At 42.2% G+C, this 27,449-nt stretch overlaps 1 protein-coding gene across 4 annotated transcripts in view; it reads left to right on the top strand.

Moving 5' to 3' along the window:
• Window positions 1-27,449, top strand: part of CLCN5 (chloride voltage-gated channel 5) — a 145,116-nt gene that overhangs the window by 19,637 nt on the left and 98,030 nt on the right. For 3 of the 4 annotated variants that reach the window (XM_030209374.1, XM_030209375.1, XM_030209376.1), the window contains exon 2: window positions 16,551-16,714. In XM_030209374.1, coding sequence (XP_030065234.1) covers window positions 16,570-16,714 — 145 coding nt within the window. In that variant the 5' untranslated portion in view covers window positions 16,551-16,569. Of the gene's footprint in view, window positions 1-16,550; window positions 16,715-25,463; window positions 25,644-27,449 lie in introns of those variants that run through there. The other variant, XM_030209377.1, reaches the window with a different exon arrangement.

Below are 27,449 nucleotides of genomic sequence, written 5' to 3'. Positions count from 1 at the left end.
CCATTGATTGTATTAGGTATCAAAAAGTTGCTCTTGAGAAGAAAGGTTTTAATTGTTTGAGCTTCCACATTGAATAGAACATTTTCTTTGTTACAGAGTTTACTTGGCTCTCGAGGGTAAGGTTGCGATCGAGTGTGACACCGAGTATTTTCAAACTATCCGAGGTAGGGAGGAGGGTATGTCCTGGAGTATTTATGGTTGTGGATTTGTATTTGTTATAAATCAAATTGGTGAGGCAGTTATGGTAGTTATGTAACTTTGAGTATTGCAGTCGGATTGTGTGCCAGCTATTTTCACAGCAAACTGTCAGCTAAAATACTTCAGTTAGCTGCCGTCCAATTCGGATCCTTTTAAGAGTTTATGATTTTGCAACGTGATTTTATTACCCCTAAAAGCAGTTTGTGGTTGTACTTCCTAATTTTCTTAAGAGTTCTGCTTTTTTTTTTTTTGTTGAGAGGAATGAATTCAAAGCTTTAAATGTGTATTCTATTCTTTGTGTGATATTTTTGTTGACTATCACTTTGGTCATCCCTTTAGGTTTAAAAGGGTAGTTTTATAAATTATTATTTTGTGGTACTCTGTCCAAAGTGACAAGTGTTTCTGTTCAATTTAGGATCTGAACCATAGGGCCCTGTTTACTAAGCTAGCATTTTTAGTGAGCGCTAAACGCTAGAGACACCCGTATATTCCTGTGGGTGTCTCTAGCGTTAGCAAGCACAAATTTTTAGCATGCGCTAAAAATGCTAGCGCGCCTTTAGTGTGGCTTTTACGCCACCTATTCTCTGCTATATATGTTCATGTAAATATAGAAATGGTTTGATGGATGTCCTCTACCATTTAATCAGCCCATGTTTTCCTATCCACTGCAAAATGTTTAGCACTACTTTGGTTTTCTTACTGGTAAACCCTTTTCTGAGAGCCTGAATTTTAGTAACACGTTTGCTTTTACTACCTCTGCATGTACTGACGACCCACTCAGAATAGAACTTTGACTTTTGTGGCAGGGCAGACTAAATGCTGTCATATTTTGCTTCTGGGCTTAACCCTCTCTAGTCTTCTGTTATGACTTGTTTCTGGAAATGTGCTGACATATTATTGATTTTTAATAATGATGTTTGTATTGGCAGGGAGAGGTGAGTTATTTGCCGTGCTGGTGCAACCTTACTAGGGCTAAGGTTTTTTTTTTTTTTTAATAAGAAGTCTAATTTGAAACAGTAGGCACACCTAGCCAGTCAGATTTGGAGAATATCCACAATGAATATGCATGAGACAGATTGCATATAAGGGAGAGTATCCATTTAAAGCTGTTTCATACATATTTATTATACTGTAGGTATCTTGAAAATCTGAGTGGGTGGGTCTTGAGAACTAGACTGAGAATGCTGACCTAAAATAATTCTTCCTGTATTTTTCCCCCGGTTCAGAAATGTGCCACCTGGCTCCCAGTTTGCAAGGATGAACTTTCCTATACCAGACACTCAACTAGTTTTATGCCTGAAAATAGTTCAGGGTGAATTTTCTGTGGGAATGCACACACATGCAATAAAAATGTGGGGCTGAGATAGGACCCTTTTGACAAGTCTGTTACCTTTAGGACCTCAGCAGGCTTCATATGACCAGTACTTGCTGTGGTTTGTAATGTACACACATTTTTACTTTTACTTAGACTCATCTGTTACTGGGCTGCCTCTCATCTCATGTGAGGTATAGATTTCACAAAGTGTAAGCTGCTCATTCCGCTCACAAAATTGAAGCCATAAATGACAGCAGTTCAAACACAGTTCAACAGCATCTTACAACATTTTTTTTCCCACCTGGCAATCTCCTTCTGCTCCTTTGTACTTCTAATTCAGGGCTAGATGCACTAAGAGCTTTCCGAGCCAGCAAGGTGGGTTTTAAACTGGTTTTAGCCAGTTTAACGTGCAAGTAGTAAACAGGGACATGCACAAAAGGGCGTATTCTGATCACGGTAGCAGCTAACGAAAACGGAATGCAAATGATCCAAAGGCTATTATAATGAGCTTCACTACCATTGCAAGGCTATTATGAGATGCACTACCGTTTTCTGATCCCCTTACAGTGGAAAACCTAACAGGAGGTCTGCACTTCTCGTTGGGGCTGCTGTGAGGGAATCGGAAGGGGGGAAAAAAAAGTGCTCGTCAGGGACGTCCTTCTAATGCATCCAGTATCAGTATCAGCTAAACGCATTGTGATTGGCTGAGAGAGACCTGGAGGGAGGGACGTCCAAAAAGTTTTGATTTGGACGTTCTCGCACGTCACGATCCTGTGGGGGTGGTGGGGGTGGGCACAAGCTGAAAACAACCTTGGAGGGGACTGTTGAGAGAACTATGGTTGTGGTCAGTTTAGGCAGGTAAGAAAAACAGGGACATTCTTTTTTTTGTTTTGTTTTGTTTTGTTCAGAGTCCTTCCTAATTGCCTGATGTAAGCCTGCCTTTAACATGCAAAGCAGTAAATAATGGAAATGTTACACAAGCAAAGAGCAGCAGCAATTAAAACTGCAAACGTCCAAATGCTGGTCAGGGACGTCCTTCTGTCCATGTTAGGCACTTTAAAAGGATGTCCCTGACCAGCACTTTTTTTCCCCTTCCGAAGGACGCCCATCACAAAAGCTGCAGGAAGGAATGGATCCTTAGGAGCTTAGTCAAGATCGGGAGGCGGGGATAGGGCTGGGCAGACTTATACGGTCTGTGCCAGAGCCGGTGGTGGGAAGCGGGACTGGTGGTTGGGAGGCGGGGATAGTGCTGGACAGACTTGTACGGTCTGTGCCAGAGCCGGGGTTGGGAGGCAGGGCTGGGGAGGTGAGGATAGTGCTGGGCAGACTTATACGGTCTGTGCCTGTGCCAGAGCCGGTGGTTGAGAGGTGGGGCTGGTGGTTGGGAGGCAGGGATAGTGCGGGGCAGACTTATACGGTCTGTGCCCTGAAGAGCATAGGTACAAATCAAAGTAGGGTATAACAAAAAGCAGCAAATATGAGTTATCTTGTTGGGCAGTCTGGATGGACCGTGCAGGTCTTTTTCTGCCGTCATCTACTATGTTACTATGTTACTATGCAGGAAGACGTTCAGCTCCTGTTGGATACTTGGACTTCCTGATGAGCACTTGGATGTTTTTTTTTTTTGTTCAGAGTCCTTCCTAGTTGCCTGATGTAAGCCTGCCTTTAACATGCAAAGCAGTAAACAATGGAAATGTTACACAAGCCAAGAGCAGCAGCAATTAAATTAACTGGGGCTCTTTTCAGCACTCTTTCTCTTCTGAGGTTTCAGGCTTCTGACAAGTTTCCTGCTCGTCAGGGACGTTCTTTTTTTTTTTTTTTGAGTGAAGGACGTCGACGTCCTTGGCATGCGCAGAGCAAACCAGCATAACGCTTGGCTGCGCATGCTCGACCGGCCGACTGGCTTCTGAGGGAATGGAGAATGCAAGTGAGCTACAACGAGCAGCTTATTTGCATTCCGTTTCATTGATGCATGGCCGTTCCCTACCGATTCGCTATGGAATCAGTAAGGGAAGGGCTCTTCCGAGGACCTTAGTGCGTGTGGCCCTCAGTCAGAGTCAGGGCTGGGATCTGGTGCCGTGTGCTTTTATTTGGAACTAGTTGGGAGTTATTTTATACCCCCTCCTACCCATAACGTACATAGGCTCAGATGATCAATTCCCCATACTGTTCCGAAACACTGCTGTAAAAATACCGCCAGAACAGTGTGGGAAGTTAACCCCCCCAATCATCAACGCTAATAACCAGGGCTGGCACAACATGGTAAGCATAGCAGGCAACGCCAGCCTCTGGAGGGTGCCTCAAGTCATGCTTACCGGAAGCTCACAGTTCCAGCCCCTGGTCCCCACCTGCCCTCCCTCAGGTACTGTGACAGCCCCCTTTGTGTTCCTGCCTTTCTGCATTTAAATCTCTTTTACCTCAAAGTGGCAGTGTGAGTGAAAGAAGCAGGCTGCCTCGGCCTTCCCTCACTGTGTCCCACCCTCGCTCCTCTGATGTAATTTCCTGTTTCTGTAAGGGCGGGACACAATGAGGGAAAGCCCAAGGCAGTCTTTTTCTTTCATTGACGCTGCCGCTTTGAGGTAAAAGAGATTTAAATGCAGGGCAACAGGAACAAAAAGGGACTGTCGCAGGAACTGAGGGTGGGCAGGTGGGGACTGGGGGCTGCGACTGGAGCTGGAACTAGCAGCAGCAGCTGAAAAGGGGGTTAAGGCTGGAACCCGGGGGCTTTAAAAGGCGCCAGGTGGGGGGCTGGAATACAAAATCACCCACTGGACAAGAAATGGAAAAAGAGGGGGCGGAATAGCCATAATCTACAAACCCGAGTTCACCATCACAACCACGGGTGAATCCACCTCACCACAACTTGAAATTGCCTCGACAAGAATCAATCATCCAAACCTACTAGGACACCTCAACGCAATCCTATTCTACAGACCACCAGGAAAATGGCAAGACTCTCAGACGCAGCTCATGGACTTCATCTCGAACACATGTGTCTCTGCCTCAAACATCCTTATAGTAGGAGACATCAACCTACACCTTGAAGACGACACCTCAACAGGCACACGAGAATGCAAAGAATTCTTAAAACTCTGGGACCTACACGCACCTAACACTCAACCAACACACACAAAAGGACACACACTTGACATCATTACACACAAATTCGACCCAGACTCAACTATCCTACTAACTGACACAAAATGGACACCTACACTATGGTCAGACCACCATAAAGCATACGTCTCCCTCTACTGGCGAAAAACACACATAAACATAATCAACAAACTTGAGCGAACAACATACACCACGAGAGGAAAAATAGACCCCACAATATTCTGGCAACAGATCTACCAGAACGAATGGTCAACAAAGGCTGACATCATCCAATTCCTCCAAGAATGGGACGATGTATGCACAACAACATTAGATAAAATCGCCCCAATCCAAAAGCAGAACATCACATAGGAAGAAATCAAATCCATGGTTCACCGAAGAGCTGAAAAAACTTAAAACACATGTCAGGAAACTAGAATGCGCATGGAACAAAAAGAAAGATGAACAAACACTAAATGCCTGGAAACTACTTTGGAGGAAATACAAATATACCATAAAACAGACAAAGACTACATTACAAAGCAATGATAGGACCAAACTACAAAGACACACACAAACTCTTCTACCTCGTGAATAAATTGTTAGACACCACACCAGTCACAACCAACAGCAAAGACATACCAGGTGTCGACATACTTCAAGGAGAAAATTATACAATTACGACTTAATATACCCGCCAGCCCTATTGAATACGCCACACTTCTAGACTGTCTAGACCCAGATGACGGAATATACCCAGCAGACAGAACCTTGACCGATTTCGAATTACTACCAGAAGTCCTCATCTCTGAAACACTCAAAAGATTTGCTAAATCCCACTGCAAACTAGATATATGCCCAAACAACCTCATGAAATCAGCTCCACAACAATTCATACTAGACCTAACGAACCACATAAACTTCATGTTACAAAATGGACTTTTCCCAAAGGAAAAATTCTACTCACCCCAATACCTAAAGATACAAAGAAAAGCGCAAGTGAAATAACTAATTACAGACCAGTAGCATCTATACCACTAATAACCAAAATAACTGAAGGGATGGTAACAAAACAACTTACAAACTATCTAAACAAGTTCTCAATACTGCATGATGCCCAATCAGGATTCCGGTCGAATCACAGCACAGAAACAGTATTAATTACCCTAATGACTAAATTTAAACAAATGATTGCAACCGGCAACAACATACTTCTCCTACAATTTGACATGTCAAGTGCCTTCGATATGGTTGACCACGGAATCCTATTACACATACTTGAATATTTTGGCATCGGAGGAAATGTCCTAAACTGGTTCAAGGGGTTCCTAACCCTGCGCTCATATCAAGTCACATCAAATTCAACTACGTCTGCTACATGGACACCTGAATGTGGAGTACCACAAGGATCACCCCTCTCACCAACTATTTTCAACCTAATGATGATCCCCTTGGCAAAGCTTCTATCAAACCATAACCTCAACCCGTATATATACGCCGATGATGTAACAATATACATCCCCTTCAAACAAGACATTAAAGAAATCTCCAATGAAATCAACCAAAGTCTACACATCATGAACTCCTGGGCAGATGCATTTCGATTGAAACTAAACGCAGAAAAAACTCAATGCCTGATTCTCACCTCCCAGTACAACACGAATTAATTTACCGCTATAAACACACCAAAACTAAACCTTCCAATCTCAGAAACTCTAAAAATCCTTGGAGTCACTTTTGACCACCACTTAACACTTGAAACTCATGCAAACAAAACAACCAAAAAAATGTTCTACTGCATGTGGAAACTGAAAAGAATAAGACCATTCTTCCCAAGATCCGTCTTTCGCAACCTAGTGCAATCCCTCGTACTCGGCCATCTGGATTACTGCAACTCACTATACGTAGGTTGTAAAGAGCAAACACTGAGGAAACTTCAAACAGCCCAGAACACAGCAGCCAGACTCATCTTCAGAAAACCAAAATACGAACGTGCCAAGCCCTTACGAGAGAAGCTACACTGGCTCCCACTCAAGGAACGCATTACTTTTAAAGTACGCACATTAGTCCACAAAATCATTCACGGTGAAGCCCCAGCTTACATGTCTGACTTAATAGACCTACCACCCAGAAATGCTAAAGATCATCCCGAACTTTCCTCAACCTTCACTTCCCTAATTGCAAAGGCATAAAATACAAAACGCTGCACGCATCAACCTTTTCTTATATGAGCACGCAATTCTGGAATTCACTACCACGCAACCTGAAAATGATCTATGAACTAACCAACTTCCGCAAATCATTGAAAACTCATCTCTTTGATAAGATTTACTGCAAGGATGAAAACACATGAAGTCCACACACACTGTTAGTAATGCTACAATACACTCCCTTCTGAATTTCCCATCCCCCGTAATTTCACCACATTTATACCTCTAATCACAGAAAAATGTTATACCGAATGTTCTCCTACTATTGTTTAGCTGCCCTACCAGTTTCCCGTTATTTCTTTCCATTGTTCCTTTGTTCTTCTCCACTGTTCTATTGCCTTAACGATACTCTGACTTTGTTTTTGCATAACTCCTCACAATGTATTCCATAACCAAGTTGTAACAAAATGTATTTCCACCATTCACAATGTATTGTAAGCCACAATGAACCCGCAAATAGGTGGGAAAATGTGGGATACAAATGCAATAAATAAATAAATAAATAAATCAGCAGCAGCACAGGAGGGGGCTAAGGTTGGAACTCTGGGAAGGCTGAAAAGGGGAGCAGGTGGGAGAAAGAGGCAGGGGCTGAAAATGGGGGCAGGTGAGAGAAGGGGACTGGGGTTGGAACGAGGGCTGAAAAGATGGGCAAGTGGGAGAAAGGCAAGGAGGTTGGATAAAACAGGAGACAGAATGATCCTAGCTAGTCCATTGTATGAGCCGAAGCCAGTAGGTGAAGCTTTCTGTGGTTTTAGTACACCCAAAACACAATAGCAAAGATTATTAGAAACTAGTAAAAAAGCCCCGTTTCTGATGCAAATGAAACGGGGGCTAGCAAGGTTTTCTTCTGTGTGCATGTGGGGAGTGTGTGTGTCCCTGCCCTCTGCCCTCTCTCCCTTCCCCTGTGCTGTCTGTCCCCTCTGCTCTCTGTCCCCTCCCCCCTCGGAGTCGAGTCCTTCAGTGTTAAGTTTCCTGCTGTGCTGTGTTTGTGTTACAGAGATAGTGAGGGCTTCTGCCCTCTCTCCCCTCCCTCCTCTGAGTCCTTCACTGTTACAGAGAGAGCGATTTGATTTCGTGCTTTGCTGTGTTTTCCTTCACTGTTCGTGTTACAGAGAGAGCGAGGGCGGGGCAGACACTCATGGGGAAACCGGATATCTCTCCCCCTTCACACTTCTGGCTGGAGGCTTCATTTAGAACGTTGATGGTGCCTTTTATATATAGAGATAAGGGACTGTCTATGCGTGGTCCAGCTGTAATAAGTCTAAATCTGTTTTAGTTGGATAGGCAGTGCACACAATTATAAGGTCTGTATTTTGTACTCCTTTTTCTATACTGTTCTATATAATTCATATGGCCAAATTTCAGTGAGGATATCCTGTTTCCTGATGGGTTCATCTTAACTCTTGTTGTAATCTGCCTTGGGAAGCCTGGTGTTATAAAGATGATGGAGTATACTGATTTTGAATGGAAGTAGAATTAAACTCTCACTGGGGCACATGGAATCACAGTTTCATCTATTTTGTAGAAGTTTACCTTTTAGCTACACAATGGATTATTCTGTTTTGAAAATGTTTCAGGGGCAAGTGGTTTTAAATCAAAATGAAAATATTTTGTTTCATGCAGATCCCTTTTGTTTAAACATAACTAAATGGGCTATAAGCCCCTAATGCTGTCCATTGGTTTTCTTATATTTTGTTCTTGTGATGACTTTATGCCAAAACTGAAAACTATCTGGTCGATAAGAAAAGGAGCTCATTGTGAACACTATCTAACTTAAAAGGTGGTTTTGCGGCTGTATTTGAGGAATTGTGATATTGAATAAATAAGTGTTTGTGTCCCTAGTTATGCATCCAAAGTTTACATAATCCTTTCAGTCGTTTAGCTTATTAGTGGAACATAACCACAGAGGCCTGGTATGGTCGTGGTTAGGGTGGTGGACTTTGGTCCTGGGGAACTGAGGACCTGAGTTCAATTCCCACTTCAGGCACAGGCAACTCCTTGTGACTCTGGGCAAGTCACTTAACCCTCCATTGCCCCAGGTACAAATAAGTACCTGTATACAATATGTAAGCCGCATTGAGCCTGCCATGAGTGGGAAAGCATGGGGTACAAATGTAACAAAAAAAAATATGGTAATGCTAGGGCTCAGCTAAGGAATAGGATATTTTGAGTTAGTCTTCACTGAACCAAACTTGCTTTCCTTGTGCCATCACCATCCAGCTGGATGTCTTAAAAAGTGGAGGATAAAGGTTTTAAAAAACCCAAACATTTATATCCCACATTATCCCAAGCAAAGTCAGGTTCAATGTGGCTTACATTTGAAAATACAGTGAGACAGAATAATAGAATTCAGTTATATCATGGAAGCAAGTAGATGGATATGTCTGAAATATTTAATAAAGCTGAGATTAGCATATATACCTGACTGGGCATTTAAAAGTCTGTCCTTTTAATGATGCTGCATGTTCAGAAATCATAGTCATAAGCATGGGCAGTTATTCAAAGATTATCATCATATGCACACACCAGAACAGGCATCCATCACATTGCAAAAGTAAACAACAACATCTACAGAGTACATCCAAACTTTAATTTTCATTTTCTCATTTCCATCTTCCAAAATTCCAGACAGCAGATGTACAGATCAGCAGGACTGAAAGCGCTCAAAAAAAAAAGTAAGGTCAGAAACAACACTGTTTATCCCTAATTGTTCAACCACCCTTAGGATTCACCTTTGGGTTTAAAAAGCAAAACCATGTGCATGTAAGGTCTGGATAAACAAATTAAAACAATATGTAAAATGTGGTAGCAATAATGAAACGATGGAATATTTACATAGCAGGCAGACAATAATGAAACAATGATGGAATATTTACATAGCAGGCAGACTGAGCCAGCAGATTTATTTTCCACTGAACATAATTAACTTTGTATGAACTTGGTGGCTAATAGTGTGCTGAACTGGACAATGTTGGCACAGTTAGACTGACGCTGGACAGAAGCATGAAGGAAGCCCTTCTCTCATTATTCAGTACCTCTCTGTGAAATAGTAGTAATTAATAAAGGCAAGTTATTTTTATAATATACCACTGCAATCCACAAAACAAAAGGAGCAAGTTCCCACGTGCCATCTTTTTCTTTTGATGTAGGCACAAGAAAAAAAAACTTTTAAATGCTCCCAGGTTTCAACCTAATTCATGTTTAATGTGGGATATAAATGTTGTAAATAAGCAAATAATTAGACACTCAAATGTTGCGCTCTTGATTCTCATAATATGATGTCTGTTTTAGTAGTTCTTTACCTGGAGAAAAAAATCTCTCCATGAATATAACAGTTCTAGGGTGCCCTTTAACCAGCCCCTCCACAAGCTGATTACGTTTTATAACAACTTACTACTGTATCTATGAGAAATTATTCCATTATTGTACTTCCTCTGTGTCCACCCGTATGCTGCACAAGCCAGCATGTTTGAAAAAATAAGTGAAATTAAATAAAAATGCTACCGACAATAAAGAACGACAATGTGGATGCAGCAGCTCATAGGCTTGCTTGCTTTGTTTTGTGTGTACGCAGAATGACACCTGTGTGAAAAAGGGGAAACCTAACCTAAGTGGCTTCAACGTTTTGATGTCACTTCATCTCCTGTTTTATCTAACCTCCTTGGACAAAGGGGCTGGAGCTCAAAATGGGGGCAGGTGAGAGAGGGGGGCTGCAACAGGGACTAAAAAGGGGGGTGGGAAGGTGAGAGAATGGTGCTGGGGCTGAAAAGAGGGGGGTAGGTGTCTGGTAGTGGAGGAGTTTGTGTTGCTGTCACTGAGGGAAGAGTAGAGAGAAGGTGCTAGACAGGGGGGAGGGGAGGGGTTCGGAAGAGAAAGGAGAAAGAGGAAATGCTGGATGGGTAGGGGGGCACCGACCAATAGGCTGCAGGGGGTCACCAGAAACCCTAGCACTGGTTCTGCTAATGGATGGGTAGGGGGCACCAACCAATAGGCTGCGGGGGGGGGGGGGGGGTGCCAGAAACCCTAGCACCGGCACTGTTAATAACATGCAAATTGAGGTGTATTATTAGTGTTGATCATCGAGGGAAATCATGGGAGGATTTTGTCTGGGCATGCGCTTAAGGCACAATCTCTTCCACTGAAGATTTGACGGGTCCAGGCTGTTAAACAAACAAAAAAAAAAAACCTGTCAAACCTCAAGCCCCCGAACACAAGGGTCTGGAGGTCCGCTGAATCTTCAGATCCCCCACCCCCTCAAACACAGCGGCCTGGAGATCTGGTGGACCTCCAGGCTCCTCACCTCCCTGAACAGAAAGCGCCCCCCCAACCCCCAAATACTGAAAATACCCTGGTGGTCCAGTGGGACCCTCAACAGCACTGTGCCCCACGCTAGCCCTGGTGGTCTAGTAGTGGGATCCCCCTCCCTCCCTGAACCCAACCCCTTCCCCTTATACCTTGGAATGGAGGAGAGAGGGAGGGACTAGAACTCCCTCCTTTGGGCACCACCTCAAAATGGTGGCACCCTGCCTGGTACATCCTGAGATGCATAGGGTGGGGCTTCATTTCCATTGAAAGGAGGAGAGGAGCTGTCAAGGGTCCCACTGGACCACCTGGGTATTTTCAGTGTTTGGGGGGGGGGGGCACTTTGTGTTCAGGAGGATGAGGGGCCTGGAGGTCCACCGGATCGCCGGGCCTTGTGTTTGGCAGGGATTACATGCTGGGGGAGGTGAGGGGTCTGGGGGTCCACTGGACATCCAGGCCCCTGTGTTTGGGGGGTGGGGGGATCTCTGAGGTCCACTGGACCTCCAGGACAAAGGTTTGCCGGTCTCCCCATTCTTCCCACATGCTCAGCGAACTGTAATGCCAGCTCGGAGCTGGCATAGGGTTTACCATGGGAGCAACACCCCTATTTGGTGCGCTGTCTACTGATCATCTGGGAGGAATGCAGGAGACCCTCTTTTGCATGTATTTGCATGCAATTAGTGGTCTGAGCCAGCAAGCTCATCGTTTGTTCTCGCCGACTGTGATCCTGGCATGGGGGCAAACATGGCTGTTAGTCTGGTACTAATAGCCTCTAGTATCCGCATTTGATTCTGATCATCTGCTCCTTAGTTTGGCATTGCAGTGAGTATTGCATTCTGGCTTCTTCTGGGACTCTGAAATTATGGACCCTGTGCCTTTCTTATGCAATAATCATGACTTCAGAAGCTATGAATACTCCGTCTGCAACTTCCCCAAACCAGAGACTTTCCACTTGGCAGTAGACAGCACTTTCCACAAGACTGCCCTGGAAATCCCCTTTATATTATAGCAGCATTTCATTCTACCAGAAACAGATTTTTGAACCTGATGAAGTGAACATAACTTGTGAAAACTGGTTACAGGAATATTGAGGGGCTGATGCAGAAAGCTTGCATAAGAGCTGTGCACTGATGGCTCATCTAACGCAAGTTGAAAGCACAATTTTTGCTTCTCAATGCAGTAAACCAATGGCATGGAAATTATCACCATGTTAAAAAGTGTGTAATATAAATTTAAAAAAAAAAAAAAAGCAAGCACACACCAAGGCGGCAGCCATTTGCTGCTGAAGAGCAAAAATCTCTCCCTTCCTGTCATTGCATGAGTGATGACTGGCTCACAACTGATAGGAAGAGAGACATTTAAAAATAACCAACCAAACAAATAAAAAGCCTGGCTTGGATAGCATCCACCCCTCCCCTCAAAATATCCTAGGGAGTCTAGTGGATCCCAGATCCCCACTCTAATATGCCCCCCCCCCCAAAAAAAAACCCACCTTGGTCATCTAGTGGATGCTGACCTGCACTCCCCCCAGACCCCTCCTCACATACTTCTAACAGGAGGCAGGAGTGATGCCCACTCACTGCTACCTCCATGCCGCCATCTTCCAACATGTTGGTGCCTGATTCCTGTGCAGTGCATCCAGGACACATTGGATGAGGCCATTCTGCCAGATAATATCGTTATTTGGCAGAGTGATCCCATTATTCACCACGTGGTCAGGTGCTGTTATTTTGGAAGATGGTGGCACAGAGGTAGGAGCAAGTGGGCATCGCTCCTACCTCCTGTTAGAGGTAAATGAGGAGGGTTTGGGGGGGGGGGGAGGCAGAGCAAAGTCCACTTCACTATGAGGGGTTTTTTTTTTGAGGTGTTAGGGGGATCTGGGGGTCATCTCGGGTGGGTCCCTTGTGGGGTATGGTGGAGATCTACTAGATCTAGGTGGTTCTCAATAGAGAATGACACAGGGATAAAATTTGTCCCCGCCTGCGTGGGTTCTGTCTCCGTCCCCACAGGCCCTTTCTCCATTTCCGTCCCTGTGGGCTCTGTTCTCATCTTCAGAAGCCTTTAACACTTATGATTTTATATTTACGTCTTTTTATTAAAATAAAAAGGAACAATATGCTGTGCAACTGTTGTGTATAAATTACAAATAGTAAACAATAACAATGAGCAGCTATAATAAATCCACCACCACCACCCTCTACCATTTCAACTCCAACAATAGCTGACTTGTACTACCCCAAGGAATCCTAAACCACCCTGTTAAATTATCCAGGGGTACAAAATATAACCCATTCTGTTTTTCTAGAGGGGAGAAATATGCCCTATGAAGCACTGTTATGATTTTTTAATCTGTGGATGAATAATACGTCATAAACATTCTCAGGATTCAGTCTAACTCTCCTGTCTTCCACAGTGCCTCCTGCACTAGAAGATGTCTTCTTAGAAGATGTACAGGATTTCCCCCATGCAATGTGGCCAGCATGTTTGCTTGTTTTTCCCAAAAATAAAAATATTGTCTACATCAATCAAACATAAATAATAGGCTTCAAATTAGAAAGTGACACAGGGACAAAGTTTGTCCCCATCCTCATGGGATCTGTCTCTGTCCCCATCCCCATCCTCGCGGTTACTGCGGGTCCCTGTCCCCATGTCATTCTCTAGTTCTCAAACCGAGTCCTTGGGTTTTCAGATGTATTGTGAATATCCTGAAAACCTTATTGGTTGGCTGTGTCCCAAGAACTAGTTTGAGAATTACTGTACTAGACTACCATGGATTTTTTTTTGTGCTGTTGGGGGGGGGGGGGGGGTCATCTTTGGGGTTAGGTGGTCTAGGGAGAGAATCATAACAGTTTTTTATTTTTAAAAAATCTTCAGATGATGCTGAAGAAGAATGAGCTAACCTTTTATATTCCTCCTCAGATCTGGTGTGTTCACAATCCCATATTATGTTTCATTGAGGTTGAATACATAATAGCTTCATTACTATAGAGTTTCATAGAATGTGCACTGGTGTCTAACTAAGTGGTTTGCTTCTGTGCAAAACCCTTTTCTGCATTGCATACCCAGAAAATTGCACTAACCATATACATCCGTTGGCACAAGCTTTCTACATCTTTTATTAGTAGCCTAATGATTAGTGCAGTGGACTGAGAACCAGGGGTTCAATTCCCACTGCTGTTTCTTGTAACCCTGGGAAGTCGCTTAACCCTCTATTGCACCAGGTACAAACCTGTAGATTGTGAGCCTACTAAGGACAGAGAAAGTACCTGTATATAATATGTAAATTGCTTTGATTGTACCACAGAAATTCAGTATATCAAATCCATGTGCATCTTGCATGTGGGCCTGTTTCACCAAGCTTGTTTCCCTTAAAGAGAGAAAAAAACTTGGGGTTCCTTTTTATCAAGCTGTGTTAGGCGCTAACGCACGTCTAATATAGCTTAAAATGTACCTCAGGATGCACTGAAGTGTCCTATGGTAACTGCCAAATTAGCGTAACAGCATGCTTAAAAATACTTGTTCTTGAGAGGGTGTGTCAGAGCAGAGAGTGGGCACTCCTGCGCTAATCAGTGCAGCTACATTACCACGCACTAACTGGTTAGCACAGGAATACAGAGTCCACAACAAACAGGAAAACACCTCTACGAAAAGTCAAAGGAAAGCAGAAGAGTAGAAAGTGCAACGCGAACTTCAAAGCAGGAAATATTGATGAAAACACCTTTATTGCATCAAACAGAATTGACATTGAAGCAGTGGTGGTTATGACACCAAGGTTTCTTTTGGCTAGAGTTTTTTTGATTCTGGGTGATCTATTATATTTAATCAAAAAAGGATAACTTCTCTACAGACATAATAAATTTTATTGTCTCACCAGCAGTATAACCTTTGACACCTGAGGCAGGTGGTTTGTCCTGCCGAAATATGGCCCCATGTCGGGTCTCTGGTGCCATAAAGGTGTTTGATCAATACTTCCTGCGTTGAAGCTTGTGTTGCACTTTCTATTCTGCTTCCTTATCACAGGAATACTGCATGAACCCTTACCACCTACAAAATGGCTGTTAAGTGCTCACTCTGTAAAACTTTTTTAATGATCAAGCACTAATGGCATTATTAACACGTGATCATTAATACAAAAAATACAAGAAGCCCATTTTTACAGCTGCACTAAAAAGTGGCCTTAGCGCATGGGTAAAAACTTGCATAAGAGTGTCCTAAGGCCACTTTTTGCTGCAGCTTAATAAAAAGGACCCTGTAGTGAATGGACCATTAGGCTAAATAAATTAAAAGACAAATGGGTTTTTTTCTGGTTTTCTGATGCAGCCATCCAAGGTGGGGCATTTAGTATGTGTGAGAATTTGATGTTATCACTTATTGAAAAGGTCTCAGAAAAGTGTACATTCTGGTAATGGACTGAGGGGCTCATTTTTGAAAGAGAAAATAGTTTAAAAAGTGGTATAAACCAACAGATGGATGTTTTTCTCGCCAAAACGTCAAAATTTGAAATCCATTTTCCAGATATTTTTCTATGCTGTTTGTCTGCAGGTTTCTGAAATCTCTCGAGACCCGTTTTAATAATGACTAAGCCACAAAACAATGCCCTAAACAACCAGGTGACCACTGGAGGAATAATAAAGGAATGACCCCTCCTTATTCCCTCAGTGGTCACTGACCCCTCACACCCCCAAAGATGTGAAAGAAAGTTCATACCAGCCTCTATGACAGCCTCAGTTGTTATACCTAGGTCCCTGGAATAGTCTAGTGGTTGGTGCAGTGTACTGTGGAGAATGGGACCCAGGCTTACACTTGTGGTGGAAAATGTGAGCCCTCCAAAACCTACTATACCCATTTATAGGTGACACCTACAGCCATAAGGGCTATTGTGGTGTGCAGTTGGGTACAGTAGATTTTTGGTGGGTTTTGGAGGGCTCAATATAAAATATAAGGGAGCAATGGTAAGATGTGTACCTGGGAGTTTTTAGGTGAAGTCCACTGCAGTGCCCCCTAGGGTGCCCAAATGCTCTGCTGGGATTTTTGTGTGGACAATTTACATCCCAATGGCATGATTTTTTGTGTTTTTCACTTGGACTTTTTTTTTTGCCCCCTGAAAGTAGACTAAAAGGATAAACGCATCGAGCACAAAAACATCTAGAAAGTGGCCATTTTTGAAAAAACAAAAGACATTTTGCTGTTATGAAAAGTTATATTTGCTATTCAGATTCTGGGTGTTTTGAGCAAAACGTCCAAAGTTGGACTTAGACATCTTATCGAAAATTCCCCTCTGTGTTATTAAAAGGAATAGAAGGAGATTGGATCCCTAAAGATTCATGAGCACCTTAGAGAAACTAGTCCTTTGTTGTACCAACTTTTAAGGCCCTCCTGCAAGATTCAAATTTTGACAAGTCTATGGTATTTTTGGATTTTATTTTCAGCCTTTCACGGATACGAGAAATGGAAAACAAAAGTTTCCACCATGGTAGTTTGAACGGTTTTGAAAGCAGCAGCAGTGATGAAGAAATGGTGGAGATTTCTGGAGCAACGCTGGACTTCTCCACAGTGGATGATGTACCTCCATTGGATAGAGACACGACAGAAGGTAATGCACCAGAACAAACCAACATTGATTCCTTTAATCTGATTCCTTTAATCACATTGATATTATTGAACGTTTTACCTTGTCCTGTTCTTATATACCTGTTATGAATTATTTATTTATTTACTTCTAATTCACTAAGTCACAGGGTCAATCCCTATGTGAAATAAGTTGCTGCTGAGACTCCTTCATAATTGGGTTTACTCTCTGTTTAAAGTGATTGGAGAACTTTAGAGCACAGGGTTGTTTTCTGAGCTATTTAAATTACCCCCGCTGTGCATATCGCTATGGACTATTTAACAGTGATATATTGTGTTCTTGACAATCATTAGGGGAGACCACAGAAATGCGAAAACATTCACAGGGTTGTTTTCTGAAGAACCAAAATATAGACACTTTCTGCAGACTTAGTAAGCCATTTGCAGAAGATTAGGGACTAAACTGGGTCAGTGACTGCCCGAGTATGCAGATGTTCACCTCCCACAGCATTTCCTTTTCCCTGCAGATCCATCTTCTTCCCCTCCCTCTTCGCATTTTGTCATCCAGCCAATACAGAGAGAAGAAAGAGGGCAGTGGTGCCTTAGTCTCGGAGATCTTTATTAGATCAACATAGGAATAAGGCATAAAGAGATTTTAAGTTGATATTTTGTGCTGTCATAAGGGAGTAAACTGCCACTGAAGTGGCAGCAGTTATTGTTTTATGTTTCTGCATTGGTTTTGCAGGAACTGAGACCAACCCTCCTGTTTACTAAGCTGCATGGCAGTGAAGGAGTAGCCTAGTGGTTAGTGCAGTGGACTTTGATCCTGGGGAACTGGGTTCGATTCCCACTGCAGCTCCTTGTGACTGTGGGCGAGTCACTTAACCCTCCATTGCCCCAGGTACAAAATAAGTACCACTTTGAATGTAGTTGCAAAATACCACAGAAAGGCGGTATATCAAGTCTTATTTCCCTTTCCCTCATTCAAAGTTAATGGGTTGTGTCAGAAAACAGGGGCCCATGTTTGTTAAAATGTTTTCCTTATAAATGGAGCTTCTTGGAGTCTTTCAGAACTTGCTTAGTGTTGCTACCCTATAAATCAGTGGTTCCCAAATCTGGTCCTGGAGGCACCAACCAATCAGGGTTTCAGGATATCCACAATATATATTCATGAGAGAGATTTGCATGTAGTGGAAGCAGTGTTTGCAAATCTCTCTCATGAATATTCATTGTGGATATCCTGAAAACTTGACTGTCTGGGGTTCCTCCCGGACCAGGTTTGGGAACCATTGCTATAATCACTTTTGTATTTGTGTATATTTAAAGTGATCATCTGATGAAAGAAGTACAATGTATATATTTATTATGATTTATTTGCCACCTTTTTGAAGGAATTCACTCAAGGCGGAGTACAGTAAGAATAAGTTAAACATAAGCAATAGACAATTACAGCAGTAAAAATATTCAAATAATAATATAAGCTGTGGCATAATAGTGTGCTACATTAGTGTCTACACATTATGCAATAAAATATTTTAACAGCACAGGGTGTAAGCAAAGATGGAATATATAGTTAGATATAAGAGAATAACAGAAGTTAAAAATAAGGGGACTAAATTTAGAGAAAGTTGCATATCAAGTCAAAAAGGTGTATAAATATAATCTTAGCTAGGATAGGAGTAACTTGCTAGTCACACACACAAAAGGTGCAAACACAGCTGAACATACTGTAGCTGGACTTGCTTATCCAGTTACTTTTTTTATTAAAGACCTGGGTGAAGAGCCAAGCTTTCACCTGCTTCCTGAAGTAGAAATTGTCTTGTGTTAAGCGAATCCTTTCAGGGAGTGCATTCCAGAGTGTTGGAGCTACTCCAGAGAAGGCTCGCATCACATTGCATGTGAGAGGGTGTGGTTAGGGATACTCCTTGGGAGGACCATAGTGACCTTGAAGAACAGGATCTCTCTCTACACACCTCCAAGTACTGTGGGCGATTTCTTTCAAGGGCCTTGAAGATCAAACATATGGTTTTAAATTTAGCCTTGTTGGTCATGTTGCATACAACCTACATCACAGTTATACAGTTTTGATGTTGTTATGGAATACCTTTTTAAAATATCATTTCACATTATATATCAAAGATTCCACTTTGATCAGAAATCTAGAAATAATAACTAGAAGTAACAACTACAAGGCACCCAATACAGCCAGCAAAGAAGAGGGGAGGTTCCTAAAAAAGAATCTCCATAGGAAGCTGGAGAAAGAAAAAAGAAAATATCAACGCAAATGCTCTGACAACCTTCATCATAATGCCTACTATTAAGAAGTTATTTCGGAAGTTCCTGAAATGCCTTTAGTTTGAAGCAGGGGTGTAGCCAGACAACAGATTTTGGGTGGGCCTAGGCAAGAAGTGGATGGACACCAAGTGTTCTCCCTCCCCCTCCCCACCACCACCAAAAAAATATCTCAGCTGGCAGAAAAACGGTTCTTTCTAACTTGGCAGTCTGCAGCTTGCATGTGCTGAAAACTGAGCATGCGCAGATGCCGGTATCGTGGAGAGTAGCATTTTCGATAGCATCAGGAGAAAGTCTTCAGCTGGTGGAGCTTAGGATCCCCACCAACTACCGCTAAACGTGTGCTACTGTTGGGTGGGCCTGTGCCCTAAGTGGGTGGGCCCTGGCCCACCTGTGGCTACGCCACTGGTTTGAAGAAAAGTCTGCAACTGTGAGAAATCATAGTATACATATTTGTTTTGAAAAGAAATTAAAACATTTAGGGAAAACACAGTTGAAAAGATGCCCCCAAAGCAAGAACTGATTGGCGCATAGCCAAAAATATTTTCCTTCTCAGCTAAGTCCATCTAGATACATCAAGAAATACTAAAATTTTACCACCATAAAACACAGCATTCACAGACCTATAGAACAGTTTCAGGATAACTTCTTTATCTTGCAGAAAAACAATTGAAACCAAAAGAGTCTGATATTTCCTCTTGAGAGGATTCCAATAAAGTTGAAACATTCAAGTCCTCAGAGTCTTCTATAGATGAAGAAGTAATATAGTAAATTTTTTCTAACGGAGGCATATTAGAATCTGGGTATTTTAATACTGATGTTAACCAGTTCCTTTGATGACATTAATCTTGAAATTGGAAAGTTAAGTAGATGCAGGTTCAAATTCCTGCTTGCGTTCTCTAATTGGTATACTTTCAAGCTTGTCCTGGTCAAGGTTGTTCTTCTCAGTGGTATGCAAAGATTCAACTGATTTCCTTCACAATATAGGATAGTCCATGTCGTTTTACTGCTGGAGGTAGAATGTTCTAGAAGGTTCAACTATTGGACATTCTTGTAACTTAGAATATTCTTAGAACAGAGTTCTGATCAGTGGACTTTGTTATGTAATGATCTGTTTCCTACAGTTGAATGGAAATGCTGAAGAAATATCCTAAGCTGAACAATGTAATTTGGCATAATTATTAATTGGTTCATCTTTACATGGTGAAATAGTTCCTTGGTGGCAACTTAATAGTAACATAGTAAATGATGGCAGATAAAGACCTGTGTGGTCCATCCAGTCTGCCCAACAAGATAAACTCATTTTACATGGTATGTGATACTTTATATGTATACCTGAGTTTGATTTGTCCTTGCCATTCTCAGGGCACAGACCGTAAAACTCTGCCCAGCACTGTTCTTGTACAAAGTTCTGAAGCTAACGTTGAAGTCCCTTAAAATTTACACTCCAGCCCATCCCTATCTATTCAGTCACGAGCAGGGCGTAGACCGTAGAAGTCTACCCAGCACCGGTTTTGTTTCCCAATTACCAGCGTCGCCACCTAATCTCCACTAAGATTCTGCGGATTCATTCCTTCAAAACAGGATTCCTTTGTGTTTATCCCATGCATGTTTGAATTCCATTACCATTTTCATCACTAACTCCCGCGGGAGGGCATTCCACATATCCACCACCCTCTTTGTGAAAAAATACTTTGACATTACTCCTGAGCCTGCCCCCCCTTCAACCTCAATTCATGTCCTCTAGTTCTACCGCCTTCCCTTCTCCAGAAAAGATTAGTTTGCAGATTAATACCTTTCAAATATTTGAAAATTTATATCATGTCACCCCTGTTTCTCCTTTCCTCCAAGGTATACATGTTCAGGTCAGCAAGTCTTTCCTTGTACGGTTTACAATGCAAATCTCATACCATTTTTGTAGCTTTTCTTTGCACCGCTTCCAGTCTTTTTACATCTTTAGCAAGATATGGCCTCCAAAACTGAACACAGTACTCCAATTGGGGCCTCACCAACGACTTGTAGAGGGGCATCAACGTCTCCATGCTGGTTATGCCCTTCTCTATGCAGCCTAGCATCCTTCTGGCCATGGCCGTCGCCTTGTGTCTTCACCTTTAGATCCTCAGACACCAACACCCCAAGGTCTCTTTCCTGAGTCGAGCTTACTAATCTCTCCCCTCCTATTCGGTATCTTTCTTTTGGGTTTCTGCACCCCAAATGCTTCACTCTACACTTATTGGCATTAAATTTTAACTAAATAATGTTTACAAAACCCCAAACATCTACTCTTCATTAAATCAAAACATAAAATGTGAAAATGTGCAAAACTAATTTTTTTTCTTTTTTATGCTAGTTATGTTCAGTATCAGGGTATCCCATACTGCATCGACTGGCCATCCAAGTTTTAGGATTTTACCCTTGTAAACATCATAGCACCCTACCGCCTCCCGTGGTATTTATTCGTATCCAGTTCTTATCCAAAAGCTTCTCGCCTATAATTAACTTTCTCAACTGTTATTTTCACTACCACGTTACGGGGTACTTATCTCAATGTTTGAAAAGATGACTCAGCTCTTGCAGGGTGTGCCCCAATTTTGTGATCTATTCCTGTAAACTCCTTATATTCTAAGAGGTGTTCATAGTCCTTGATGTTGTTATCACATCATATCAGCAGTTCCCAACATGCATATATGTTTTGCCCTAAGCGTCCTCAGGGGAACAAATAGACCGGCGAGGCTGATTCATCACAGTCTATTTGTTCCCCTGAGGATGCTTAGGGTGAAACATGACAGTTGGCATAGTTAAAAAGTGAGGTGAAGGAAGCTATTAGAGCTGAGAGAAAATCCTTCAGAAAATGGAAGAAGGATCTGACTGAAAATAATAAGAAACAGCATAAGGAATGGCAAGTCATAGTAACATAGTAACATAGTAGATGACGGCAGAAAAAGACCTGCATGGTCCATCCAGTCTGCCCAACAAGATAAACTCATATGTGTATACCTTACCTTGATTTGTACCTGCCTTTTTCAGGGCACAGACCGTACAAGTCTACCCAGCAGTATTTCCCACCTCCCAACCACCAGTCCCGCCTCCCATCACCGGCTCTGGCACGGACCGTATAAGTCTGCCCTCCACTATCCTCGCCTCCCAACCACCAACCTCTCTTCCCCCACCTGCTCAAAGCGCTGATAAGGAAGTCAAAGAAGGACTTTGAAAAAAAGATTACATTGCAGGCAAAACATACAGTAAAGTTTTTTTACATATATTAAAAGCAAGAAGCCAGCAAAAGAATCGGTTAGACTGCTATATGACTGAGGGGTAAAAGGGGCACTCAGGGAAGACAAAGCCATACGAAAAGATTAAATTAATTCTTTGCTGGTCTTCACTGAGGAAGATATGACGAGTCACAGAAACTGAATGAAATTTCTGTAAACCTGAAAGATGTAATGGCGCAATTTGACAAATTGAAGAGTAGCAAATCACCTGTACCGGATGATATTCATCCCAGAATACTGAAAGAATTGAAAAATGAGCTTGCAGAACTATTGTTAGTAATATAGCTTTAAAATCAAGCATGGTACTGGAAGATTGGAGGGTGGCCAATGTAACGTCAAATTTTAAAAAAGGTTCCAGAGGTGATCCGGGAAATTATAGACCAGTGAGCCTGATGTTGGTGCTGGGAAAAATGGTAGAGACTATTATAAAGAACAAAATTACAGAGCATATTCACAAGCATGGATTAATGAGAGAAAGCCAACATGGATTTAGTGAAGAGAAATCTTGCCTCACCAATGGGTAAACAAACGTGGATAAAGGTGAGCCGGTTGATACTGTGTATCTGGATTTTCAAAAGGCATTTGACAAAGTACCTCATGAAAGACTGCAGAGGACATTGGAGAGTCATGGGATAGGAGGTAATGTTTTATTGTGAATTAAAAACTGGTTAAAAGATAGAAAACAGAGAGTAGGGTTAAATGGTCAATATTCTCAATGGAGAACGGTAGCTAGTGGGGTTTCCCATGGATCTGTGCTGGGACCACTGCTTTTTAACATATTTATAAATGATCTAGAGATGGGAGTAACTAGCGAGGTAATTAAATTTGCTGACAACACAAAAGTTATTCAAAGTTGTTAAATCGCAAGAGGATTGTGAAAAATTACAAGAGGACTTTACGAGACTGGGAATCCAAATGACAGATGACGTTTAATATGAGTAAGTGCAAGATTAAATGAATTCTTTGCTTTGGTCTTCACTGATGAAGATTTGGGAGAGATACCGATGCCAGAAATGGTATTCAAAGCTGACAAGTCTCAGCGATGGGCAGGAAGGGGGAAACCTCTCTAGACAAGTTATTAAATCTACACAGCCAATGCCAAGCCTTCCTCAAGGGCATAAAAATAGTGGCAAAATATGGGACAGTCGTGCTCTACCCACTGGCAAATGGAGCCAGTAACCAAAATGATGAGATGCCAACAGCTTAATCTCTATTTTTGTGGAAGAAAAAAAACAGGAACCCAAACTATAGCTACATAATGCAAGGTTCCACATTTGGAGTCCCTGACCAGAAAAGGGATCTAGGTGTCATTGTTGATGATACATTGAAACCCTCTGCTCAGTGTGCGGTGGCGGCTAAGAAAGCAAATAAAATGTTAGCTATTAGTAGGAAAGGAATGGAAAACAAAAATGAGGATGTTACAATGCTCAATGGTGCAACCGCATCTTGAATATATTGTGTGCAATTTTGGTCACCACATCTCAAAAAAAGATATAGTGGAATTAGAAAAGGTACAGAGAAGGGCAATGAAAATGATAAAGGGTATGGGACGACTTCCCAGTGAGGAAAGGCTAAAGCGGCTAGGGTTCTTCAGCTTGGAGACAAGATGGCTGAGGGGAGATATTATAGTAAAAGTAGTTAGCTTATCCGGGTTTTAAAAAGTTTGACACGGGGACGGGATCTGTGGTAAAATGTGATAAATCGGCGGTAGAAGAAAAATCTGTCCATTTACCGCGGCTGCGGGAGCAAAACTTACTGCCCCACAGGAGCAGTAAAAAGCTTTGCTCCTGCGGTAACCACCCCCCCCCAAAAAAAAAAACCAGTCGCAGTTACCGTTCCTGGTTCAGCATCTCCATGACTACCTTCCTCCCTTCTGCAGTAGCTCTACCTTATGCAGCCTGGCAGTGACGGGGCACTGGAAATGCAGGAGGGGAGTTGCTGGAGTGGACTCACGGAAAGGCAGGGGGCTTCTGGACCTGAAGGGGGAGCTGGAGAGAAGGGAGAAAGGTGCTGGACCCTTGGAGGGAGGGGGCTTCTGGACCCGAAGGGGGGAGCTGGAGAGAAGGGAGAAAGGTGCTGGACCCTTGGAGGGAGGGGGCTTCTGGACCCGAAGGGGGGAGCTGGAGAGAAGGGAGAAAGGTGTTGGACCATTGGAGGGAGGGAGGGAGGGAGGGCTGGCTGGAGGGAAGGGAGAGAGGTGCTGGACCTGCAGGGGAGGAAGGGACATAGAGGGGCAATGCCAGACCTGGGAGGGGGGTATATGGACACAGAGGGAAGATGCTAGACATTGGGGAGAATAGGAACGCAGAAGGGAGATGCTGGACTTTTGAAGCGGGGGCATAGGGACACAGAGGATTGATTCTGGACATAGGTAGAGGGGATAGGGGTAGGCTTATGGCTCTCTCTAGTTGCACCGTATAAGAGGAAATGCATATCTTTCTATTTCTGTGGTGTGGGTTCTTGGGTTTTAGGTTAATATGTTTATCATTTTTGGTCAGCTATTATGTATTTGGCATTTGTGTTCTGTGTGTGAGACCGAGGTATTCTGTTAGCATGAATTTTCTATGTAGCATTGTTTAGTAATTTGGCTTGATCAGTTTTCCTGATAGTGGAGGGGATATTTGTAAGGGGAGACAGGGATTTTGTTGAACCTTGTTCTGTATTTGTGATTTATAAATTGACAGTTGTACAGAATATTTTTATTTTTATATTTTAATAAAACGATTTAAATATAAAATCAGAACAAGGCTTGTGCAAATGGGATTTGACAGAGCCCGCAGGGTTGGGGGACAGAGTTCAATGGGGATGATGACAAATTTTGTCTCTGCGTCATTCTCTAAGCTTCCTAAAAGAGAAGAGCATAAGCCATTATTAAGATAGAAATGGTAAAATCCACTGCTTGTACTATGTTATGTTATTTCTAGGATCAACAGCATAAAATGTACTGTTTTGGGATCTTGCCAGGTACTTGTGACCTGGATTGGCCACTGTTGGAAACAGGATACTGGGCTTGACGGGACCTTCGGTCTGTCCCAGTATGGCAATACTTATGTTCTTATACCTGTGTGGGAACTTGCTTTGTATTTATTCAAATCTGAGTAGGGATACTGTTGCTTTAAATGATCTGCTCAGCTCTTATTGCAAGCTGTGGTCCAAGGGTCAAGTCATGTGATTAAGCAGATGACATCATGCAGTGTGCAAGTAAGCTAGGGCAGTGTATGCTGTGTCTGCAGTACTCTCTGTAATGGAAAGGGGAGAAGATATGCAGCATATGCAGTCTTAAGGAACGTTTACCAGCTGATGATCTGTAATGAGGTTTTGTGGTATTCAAGAGGAAACACAAGATAGCAGTCCTCAGATAGAAGGAAAGGAAATAAAGGTAGAACTAAGGTAAGTAGATTGCAGGGTGGGAAGAGTGAATGAGAGTGGTACCCTACAGAAGGCCAGGCCCCCTAGGCTGATGTGAATAAAGGGTTGATCATTTAGTCTTTAGTTATCTGGGATGTGCTTTTCCTAAAGGGAAGGAAGGCAGTTGAATCAAAGGGAAGATGGACTTTGTGACTTTTTGCATATTAAGAAAAAGCACACTTGAATGGATTATATGTGCATAAGGAGGGAAGGAAGGAGGGGCTCTCTGTTCTAGTAAGACAGCACAGTCTGTCAAGAGTTTTCTGAGAATCGGAAGGAAAAAGAAAAGATAATTCTCAGCAGTTTTGAATAACAATATTAGCAGCCCCTTATGATGCAGATCAGAGAGTAGTATAGTCTCTAGTAAAGGGCTCTTGCATTTTTGGTATTTCCCTTTAGAAGAAGGTAAGTTTCTCTTTGCTTGTTGCACTGTTGGTTGGTTCACCTTTTAATGCTAGGGGGATTGGCACGGGATTCTGCAGGAGTGGTGGCAGGAACAAGTAGCATAGTATTTCTGCAGTGATTGGGTACCCACTGTTTATCTTCTCAAGGATTTCTTAGATATACTATGCCGATTCTGGGAGAAAAGAGAAATGCATGTGAAAGCAAATAAAAGCATCAAATTCTCTATTTTTATGAGCTCATAATGGTAGAGTTTTTTTAAAAATTGATGCATCCTGGACATTTATCTGTAGCTTATGACACATCTTAAAGTTCAATAACCAGGTATATTACCTACATCTTTTTTTACATTTATTACTAACATGCATAAAATTACCTGTGAGTAAACACCAGTAACATCTTTCAAGTATTCCTGCTTAGTTCTGTTAATGTATCACTGGTGGTTAGTATAGAAACCCCACAATGTTATGAAAATTACTGCTATTTAAAATTACCTCTGTATACCCTAATCATACAGGTCAAAATATATTGCAAAAGGTTATCAACTAACTTTTTTTTTTTTTTTTGTTCTAGTTAAACTGTTTTACAGAATACTTCATTGCTTAAAGGCTTTCATACTGGAAGAGGGTTATAAGTGCTCTAATCTGACTTTACATTGCTTGTTGTTTACCTGTCTTCTCACAAGCAGAGGAAAGTTACCCTTTAACATTTTATTATTCAGAGAAATCGCTTGGGAGAGTAAGCTAGTCAGGAGATTGTTGTACATACATCACTGAAGATTGTCTTATTTGACAGTACCTTATACCTTGTGACATTTCCAAGCTGCTGAATTATAAATCGTTTGCCTTGCAACCTAGTGAAGAAATATGGTTTTGCATGGAATAAAAAAACAAAAAAATACTTGCGATGCAAAGATGTTTGTTTGATAGGTCTTCTGACCAGTCAGCATTCACTCCTGTGAGACTTGATTTTTTTTTTTGCAGTTCAAAGCATTCAACTGTTAATGATTTGTTGGTCTGCAGATAGCCTGATCTAAGGTTTTGCAGTTGAACTGCATATGTTTTCTGAATGTCACCTTGTACTGGCTCTTGTGAACATAAATTTTTCCAGGCAAAGAAGTTGGATGTTTGTCTATGCTTTTTTTTTTTATTTGTACTTTGTTGAAGTGATTGCTGTGTACTCCTTCAAGGTCCTGACCCACACTTCCTATTTGCATGATTGCTACAGTTCTTTAGAATCCATTTACTCTTTCATTGCTGAACTCTTGTAGTATTAGTCATCAAATTATGCAATATGATAGTGGATTTTTGCAGGCCTGTGGTGTGTGTTAAAGCATGATCCAAAAACTCCCACTCCCAACTGCAGTTGCAAAATGAAGATTAAAAA

Source organism: Microcaecilia unicolor, chromosome 7, assembly GCF_901765095.1.
Source record: "Microcaecilia unicolor chromosome 7, aMicUni1.1, whole genome shotgun sequence".
Lineage (NCBI taxonomy): Eukaryota > Metazoa > Chordata > Amphibia > Gymnophiona > Siphonopidae > Microcaecilia > Microcaecilia unicolor.
Note: the sequence above shows the minus strand (reverse complement) of the source record. Positions and strands in the feature narration are given on the sequence as shown.